This window comes from Cynara cardunculus (genome assembly GCF_001531365.2).
Source record: "Cynara cardunculus var. scolymus isolate 2C chromosome LG 14, CcrdV1, whole genome shotgun sequence".
NCBI classification, from domain to species: domain Eukaryota; kingdom Viridiplantae; phylum Streptophyta; class Magnoliopsida; order Asterales; family Asteraceae; genus Cynara; species Cynara cardunculus.
This window is the reverse complement of record NC_037541.1, coordinates 1,751,522-1,760,209: the sequence shown is the minus strand read 5'-3', so window position 1 is coordinate 1,760,209 and position 8,688 is coordinate 1,751,522. Positions and strand designations below refer to the sequence as shown.

At 32.0% G+C, this 8,688-nt stretch overlaps 1 protein-coding gene across 1 annotated transcript; it reads right to left on the bottom strand.

Annotated features, from left to right (window-relative positions):
- Window positions 1–1,008: 1,008 nt before the first annotated feature.
- LOC112526625 (GDSL esterase/lipase At5g45960-like) lies at window positions 1,009–8,120 on the bottom strand. The gene is made up of 5 exons (XM_025136988.1): window positions 7,838–8,120; window positions 6,513–6,643; window positions 4,891–5,130; window positions 1,737–1,995; window positions 1,009–1,282 (listed from the first exon to the last, which is right to left on the bottom strand). Exons 1-5 carry the CDS (start codon window positions 8,091–8,093, stop codon window positions 1,092–1,094), a joined length of 1,077 nt encoding a protein of 358 aa, XP_024992756.1. The 5' UTR covers window positions 8,094–8,120; the 3' UTR covers window positions 1,009–1,091.
- Window positions 8,121–8,688: the final 568 nt, after the last annotated feature.

The following is an 8,688-nucleotide window of genomic DNA, read 5'->3' as shown; positions in this document are numbered from 1 at the left end:
GTGTTTTAGTTTTAGTAACTTCTTGACAACACACAACTATGTCCTAACAAACTTGATGTTAGTGTTTTAGCTTCTAATGACTTCTTGACAACAAACAACTATATCCTAAAAAACTTGATTGACACTACATGACCTCTGTCATCTTCTATAATCATATATATATAGAAAATCAAGTTTTTTTTCCTTCCAAACATGCCTCAGCCAATTAAAAAATAATTTCCTTCTACCTATGAAAAACTCTTCCAAACAAATTTTTTCTCCATCTATTCAAACAAATTAATCCACACAAACAATTTTATCCATACATAACTTAATGACTAACCAACACCCTTATTTCTATAGGCACGGAACTACCTTGGCGGGGTGGGGGGGGGGGGCAATGGTCCGATGATTTTGAGCATAAATATTCCATTGACCTCTAAAAAAAGTGGCCTAATCCTTGGGGATGGGCGAGACAAGCTACTTTTAGCCAGGAGCCTCAGCTCTTTGTCATTGCTCCAGTTGGCCCCTTTTCTTCCTTAAGTCAGTGGGGATTGTAAATTTTATAAAATCCCCACTTGTCATTCAATTTACTACTTTGTTGGATCATTAAAACTCGTCAAACATTTAACTGTTGATTATCATTTTATTATAACTTCAAGTAACACAAACACATCTAACACGTTTTTGTCATGTCTTCGGTGTAACCACTAACAACAGAAGAATGTAGGTGCTTTTTCTGGATATGTATGGTACAAAGTAATAAGCATTCAATGCTAACTGATACTATTAAATATTGTTCTTTAGCTAAATATTTAAATCTATAAGCTTCTTCGTTATTTACAACAGTTCTTTACTTGAAAGATGGAATATTTTATATATATATTTGTTCACGAGCTTTTTAAAAATACATCTATATATCTATATGGAATAGAATGGAACCCCTTGTGATTCATGTGAATAATACTTGTTCCTCTTATGTATCCATGTCTTATTGCTTAATGAATTCCTCTTATGAGGTCTTAATTGTTGAATTAACCGGTCAAGAGTTACATTAATTATTGTCAACGAACAAGAATACCGAAAAAGATACAACATTCATGATACAAGACTCATTCCAAGTACATCTGAATAACGGATTTGACGGAATTGAAGATAATATGGTAACCCTTTTCGGTAGGATGAAATGCATCCCAAAATACGTACTTTAAGACATCATCACACAACGGAGAACTCGGATTGCACCCAAAATCAGCTTCGATTAAACCAGTTCCACAACAACCCTTGTGAACTTGTTCGAAACCTATCAAGAAAAACAAGAATGTGTTGAGTACATAAGGATCAAAAATGGTTACGAGTTTATAGGAAGCCAAAAATGTCTCAAGGATTGTAATAGACTCTTCTATAGAACCAAACAATATATCCAAAATGGTTACAATAAGTTTATATGATATTTTTGGACGTCTTAACAAGCTTTTTAGTACACTTTTGAAATTAAGCGTCAAACTTTTATATGACATTATTTGAAAAATATGTTATATAAAATAGCTAATATGATATTTTATGTAAAAAAAAATGTCCTAAAAGCTTGTTAAGATGACTAAAAACGTCATATAAACTTACTGTAATACTTTTAGATAAGATCTTTATAAAATTAAGTACTATAAAACAGTCTATTGGAACACCTAAAAATTTTTGACGTCCTATAAACCCGATTTTATTGTAGCGAACAGACATAGATTGAGTGACATGGTTACCATATTTAGCCTTTTGTTGAACCATATCGATGATAGGGTTGTATATATCTGCATACATGATCTTGGTGCCGGGTCTTTGAAGGCTTTTAAGATTATTTTGCAGCATTCCATTGACGTTTCTTGAAAGAGAATTATAACTTTCGATACATTTGCGACCAGTGATGGGTTTCTTTGCGTTTAGGGTTATGATCGCGGGCAAGCATCCCATTGGGGGTATACCCACAACCCCTATCTTCTTTGCACCCAAATCCATCAACTCCTGTAACATCAATTGATTTAAAATCCAATACGGTTAAAAGATTTAATTTTTAATTTTTAAAAATGATTTTTTCTTTATTTTTTAAATTTTTTTTATTTCTCCGCCGGAAATCCGCTGGAAAAGGTTAGAAGTTTTTTTAATTTTTTAAAAATAAATTTTCTAAACATATTTCCGGCGGTTTTATTTTTTTTTTTAAAATTATTATTTTTTCGGCAGAAATCCGCCGGAAAAGGTTAAAAGATTTATTTTTTATTTTTTTAACAAAGATTTCTCTAAAAACATTTCCGGCGGATTTCCTGCTGATTTATTTTTCTAATTTTTTTTTTAATTTTCCGCTGGAAATCCGCCGGAAAAGGTTAGAAGGTTTTTATTTAATTTTTAAAAATTATTTTTCTAAAAATATTTCCAACGGAAAATTTAAAAATAAATCCGCCTGAAATGTTTTTAGAAAAATCATTTTTAATTTTTTTTTCAAAGATTAATTAATTTTAAAAGATTAATTAGTCCTTAATTAAGAATCCACCGGAAATACAATCAGTTTAATTTTTCTAGCGGATTTTTGGCCGAAGTCAATAAAAGTTGACTTTTTTAACGTTTGCCGAAAATCCACCGGAAAATTACCAGCAGAAAACGTCCGCCAAAAAAGGCGTCGGAAATGCCCAGTTTTTTAATAGTGCAATAAATTTATGAGAACTAGGTAGGGTTAATTGAATGCATGGAAACAGTAGGTATTTAATTGAAGAGGCCAACAACAGTAGTCAACTGTTTCTTAGCTAGGATAATACACATATTCTGACTTTTGTTTTTTTATCCAAAACCTCCAAGCCGACCCGGACCCACAACGTGCCATGTCCCAAGAAATCGATCATGTGAGAGGCAAATCAGATACACGATAACCTATTAGGTTTCTAGTTTAAAAGCCTAGCGCCCACGTAGAGGCCAACATTAGAAATGAATTTATAACTCATGCACACACTACAATTACGAGTTTGTGCAAAAGTTTCTTTACCCGGCATCAGCAAAAATCGTGCCATGCCACAACAATATCATGTGAGTGGCAATTTAGGTGCACAATGTGACGACGACGTGTTAGATGGCTCATTTAAGAGTTCGGTACTCACAACGGAGTGGTTATATATGGAGGAGTTGTAACTCATGCATTATAGCTACGAGACGTGAATTTTCACGTGTTTGAACAAGTTTCACTACAACAAAATCGGGTTTATAGGACTCTACCAAATTGTAAGCGTCCTAATAGACCTCTTTATAGGACTTAGTTTATAGAACCAAAAAAATAAAGTGTCATATCTAATGGTGTTGTATTAAGTTTATATGACGTTTTTTTGATGTCGTAATAAGTTTTTTATGACACTTTTAATATAAAGCGTCCAATTATCAACTTTATAAGACACTATTTGAAAAAATGTCCTATAAAAACAAATGTCATATAAAAAATTGAGTTTATAGGACAATTTCTCAAAAGTGTCCTATAAAGTTGCTAATACGACACTTTGTATTAATAAATGTCCTTAAAAACTTGTTAATATGTTCAAAAGTGTCGTATAAACTTATTACAACACATTTAGATAAGACGATTTATATTTTGGTCTTATAAATTAAGTCCCATAAAGCAGTCTATCAGAACACTTAGAGATTGGGGGTGTCCTATAAACCCAATTTTGTTGTAATGTTTATTATCCCAAAATTCCAACACTATAACAAAATTCGGTTTATATGATGCTTAAAATATATAAACATCCTAATAGCATACTTTTATAGGTTTATTTATCCCTTTTAAGCATTTTATTTATGACGTTTTTTAAATAAAGTGTCGTATTAACTATTTTATAAGACAATTTTGAGAAAATAACCTATAAACCGATCTTTTATAGGACACTTGATTTCCCCCGGGTTCTAAATAAGGTTTATAAACAGGGTGAAATCACGTTGACTTCTCCCTCCCTCCCTAGTCAAACCGGATTTTACGTATTTTTGATCGATTTTAAAGGTACATCTGTTTAAAGAAATTCGTAGATCCGTTTCTGGTTATATATAAATGGTCGAAAGCTACCGAAGGTAGATACATATTATTCTAGAGGGTCACCCATCGGTTTCATGAGTTATGATATATATATATATATATATATATATATATATGTAGGTGGCCAATCACATGAATTATTAATTACTAATAGCCACATGATTCTCACTTCTGCAAAATGGTTGAGAATTAACTACAATAAAATTGGATTTATATGACGTAAAAATGTTTTAGTATATAGACTATTTTATAGAATTAAGGGGTCGTTTACTAAACACTTACTCGGGTAAGCGCTTACCAAATCACACTATCTCACCGGATGAATATGGTAAGAGCGAGACAAGGACCAAGAGTCTTACCCGGTAAGTGAGGGCGACAACTCTTACCATACGATGTCGTTTTAGTAGACTAAAATCTTACACGGTAAGTAAATAATATTGTTAAATTTTACCGGTAAGCACCTATGAGTAAGTGTTTGGTAAACGGCCCCTAAATGGAATATATGCGTCATACTTTTAAAATAAAATGTTGTATTAACTTTTTTACGTCACCATTTTGAAAAGTGTCATATGAACACATTTTTATAGGACATTTTGTTTTATAAGACGGGTTTTCAAAATAATGTAATATAAAAAAAAGTTACACAAACGGCTTTATCAAAAGTGCTCTAAAAACTTGTTAGGACGTTAAAAACGTCTTATTTTATTAAGATAGCAAGACTTATACGACATCATATAAACCCGGTTTTATTGTAGTGAACGTCTATCAATCAAGATTATAGCAAGAAAGATCGATGTATTATTGTTACAAAGACGAAGATTATAATACCAATTAAGGTGTAAGATGGTAATTACCTGCAAGAATTGTTCGATGAGCTGCCACTGATACTTCTGATACTCGGATATCGTAGGGTAAGATGATTGTCGAATACGCAGAGGTCCGTAGTAGTTAAAAGTGAAATCATTTGTACCCGAGCTAACAAGGTAGCCCGCCCTTCCGACCAAATCTTCTGTTCTTTCCTTGCCTATTGCCACCTCTAGTTTCGCTTTATATTCCTTGAACAAGTCCAGTTGTTGCGATTGCGTAAGTGCACTCTACAAAAACAAGATCGTTAATTAAACACCCAAAACCGTAAACCCTAATCCTGTACGTTAATTTGGTTCAATCTCCACTTATTATAATACCAATCAAGCTAGAACGACATAAATACAAATACGTACATGTACTACTGTTCTAAAATCTTAAATTCAATTACTGGGATATACATTACGAAATTCACCAAGATCATGTGACGTTTCTAAAGACGCGTGGCCCCAAAGCAATAAAAACCTTCGAATGCCGAAGTAAAAGGTACGATAAACTTATCTGGAACTCATGAATGTTCAGTCTTCTGATCACATATATAGTATACGTAATAAATTTCCAAGGACCACGATGAATACGAACAAAACTCTAGGTGTCGAACGTCCCACGCATGCATAAATCGTAGTCGCAATTAACACATTCGATATGTACCAATCATTTAAAGTTTCTGCCATAGATGAAGTTGAAAACAAAAGCTTTTGTACTTCTTGGTTTTATAGTTTTACTACGGTTTTGTCTTACAAAACTTGATTAAAACCAAATAATATCCGTAACGGATTTAAATGGATAAAATGAAGATTTTGAAGTCTTAACGTATTCTTTTTTTTGTTCCAAAAGATTTTTCAAAGCTTTCTCCGAAATGGAGAAAATAAGATACAAATCAACGATAAACATTTTCAAATTTCGAAAACTTTTCATGTATAGTAATCGTTTCGTATAAAATTTATCGGGATATTGAATTTATTGAATTAATATGATCGATGTTGATATTTTTAAATTGGAGAAACTAAAATCCAGTGTGTATATATATATATATATATATATATATATATATATATATATATATATTATTCACTATAATAAAATTGAGTTTATAGGATACCCTCAATCTATAAGCATCTCAATAGATCATTTCATAAGACTTAATTTATAGGATCAAAATATAAAGTGTCATATCTAAAGTGTTGTAATAAGTTTATATGATATTTTTGGACGTTTTAACAAGTTTTTTTAGGACATTTTTAATACAAATTATCGCATTAGCAACTTTATAGGACACTTTTGAGAAAGTGTCCTATAAATTCAATTTTTTATAAGACAGTTTTTCAAATAATGTCCTATAAAGTTGCTAATGAAACGCTTTACATTAAAAGTGTTATAAAAAACTTATTACGACGTCAAAAAACGTCATATAAACTTCTTACAACACCTTTACATATGATGTTTTATTTTTTTGGTCCTATAAACTAAATTTAGGACACTTAAAAATTGGGAGTGTCCAGTAAACCCGATTTTGTTGTAGTGATTTATCTGTTTTAAAGAAATTATAAAGAATGTGTTGGAAATACCGATGAAACCGAAGAATTGAAGAGATGAGAGAGAAAGGGGTTACACTAATTTGGGAGGTAAGATCATCGAAACCAGCACCAGCAGAAGCAAAGCTAACACCAGACATGAGGTCTTCAATGGTTAAACTTGGATCCAGATAAGGTGGCAAATTCTTTTTTACCCCCACAAATTCAGCTGCATCATCAGTCATGACATGTAAATTAATGAATGTAAAACAAAATTTTGTTAGAGTTACGATGATAACAACATAATGGTACCATGTGAAACGAAATTAAAACTGATCATCTACATTCATGATCTTTATATATATATATATAACGTGAAAAGAAATGGTCACATTTACCTGATCACATGAAAGTAAGTAAAGATATATATAATATATATACACATATACATGAAACACGAAAGATTGCGTAAGAATAAAAGTTAAGGTGAGAAGTGTAAGAAGAGATTTGGACCCTTGATCACTTTTAATCTCAAAACAACCCATGGATTCCGTTTTAGAAGAGAATTGATTTGGTGTATCTCATTAGTATTGATTTAGGGGTTCTCTTTGATTAGGATTGATTCAAGGGTGGAGATTCATTCTTACATTTCTCACTGTTACTCAAATAAATGAAAAACTGAGTAACATCATAATAGTTATTCATTTGTACGGTATGCATATGTGCATACAAACAATTTAATTGTGTTGTATGTATATGTGCATTCAAACAATTTAATTGTGTTGTATGTGTATGTGCATGACATGCAATCGTGCATAGAAACCAAGAAACATCTTCAATTACTTGTATGCACATGTACATACGTACAAATGAATGATTATTAAGGTATTCCTCATTTTTTTTTTCATTTTTTAGAGTTTTCCTCATAACCTCACTCTATACATACACACACATATATACATACAGAGTTGGGTTCCGAAGAGAAAGAAAGTTATATTGAAAAACGTAAAAAAAGATCTCCACCATTGGAGCAATGCTAATTGAATATCAATACTAACGAGATGCACCGAGATACACCAAATCAATTCCCTTCTAAAACACAATTGATGGGTGAGTATGAGATTAAAAGTGATCAATAGTTCAGATCTCTTCTTACGCTGCTCATTATAACTTCCTTTTTTAGACGATTCTTTGCTATACATACATGGGTCAAATTTTTATCAGAGTTATAAACAAAACGATAATGGTACCATATCAGTAATTAATGGGATGAACAAGAACGATAAAGAACTGTTTTGTAGAACTCTAAAGGTACATTCATAATCTTTATTTATGAACAATAACGATACACACACACACACACATATATATATATATATATACACGTATATACACACACACGTACACATACATACATACATACCGACAAAATCAGTAACAAGTCGGCCATTGCTGAACCTTCCGGTAGCCATATGGTTGTCGAAATCTCTGCCGTAAGGTGGGAAGTTCCCTCTGGCGATGGTGGGAAGGTAGTTGTTGTTTCCAGGGTCGACAGTGGAGTCTCCAAAGACAAAAACAGCAGAGATTGTGTTATTCATATGTGCATAAGAATATTGCAGAGATAGAATCATGATGACGAGAGGATGCAAAAACAGAAAAGAGTTTAATTTGGTATTCATTTTCAGTCTCAAAGGTTTTTTATGATAGCATACAATTATAACCTATATATATATATGTATATATATATATATATGTATATATATATATATATGTATATATATATAAAGAGTTTGACCCACAAAAGGTATGCCTTTTGGAGTTAAAAGGATCATTTTGATTTCATCAATAACTGAATTTCTAATTATAAGTCGTTGTTTGCAAACAAATTAAACCAAAGATTAGTATCTTTTTAACATATAAATTAAGAGTGGAAGAGATTTATACGAGAACGGTAATAAATTGAGAAGAAAATAACTGTCAAATCACTTGTGATTTTATACTAAAATAATGTGTAAAATCATACGTGATTCACGTGACTTTGACAACGACTTATTGATTCCCCCAATAATTGATAGTCGATGGCTTTACTGACGGACGGATGGATTTTTCTGTGGGTAAAAGACCGGTGTTTTTTTTATTAACCTGGATATCCAACCCGCTATGCGAGCCAACTAATTCCAGGGCAGCCACCTGCTTTGCAGATAGCCCGGAGTCACCGCATTTGAACCTCCGTGGCTACAAAGGGATTTTTATTTCTCTCTGGATTTGAACCTG

Coding starts and splice junctions, on each gene's coding strand:
- LOC112526625 (XM_025136988.1), bottom strand. CDS start 8,093: ATGAATACCAAATTAAACTCTTTTCTGTTTTTGCATCCTCTCGTCATC. Junction 6,644..7,837: donor ACTTGTTACTGATTTTGTCG/GTATGTATGTAT, acceptor CTGATGATGCAG/CTGAATTTGTGGGGGTAAAA. Junction 1,996..4,890: donor TCATCGAACAATTCTTGCAG/GTAATTACCATC, acceptor TTGATGTTACAG/GAGTTGATGGATTTGGGTGC.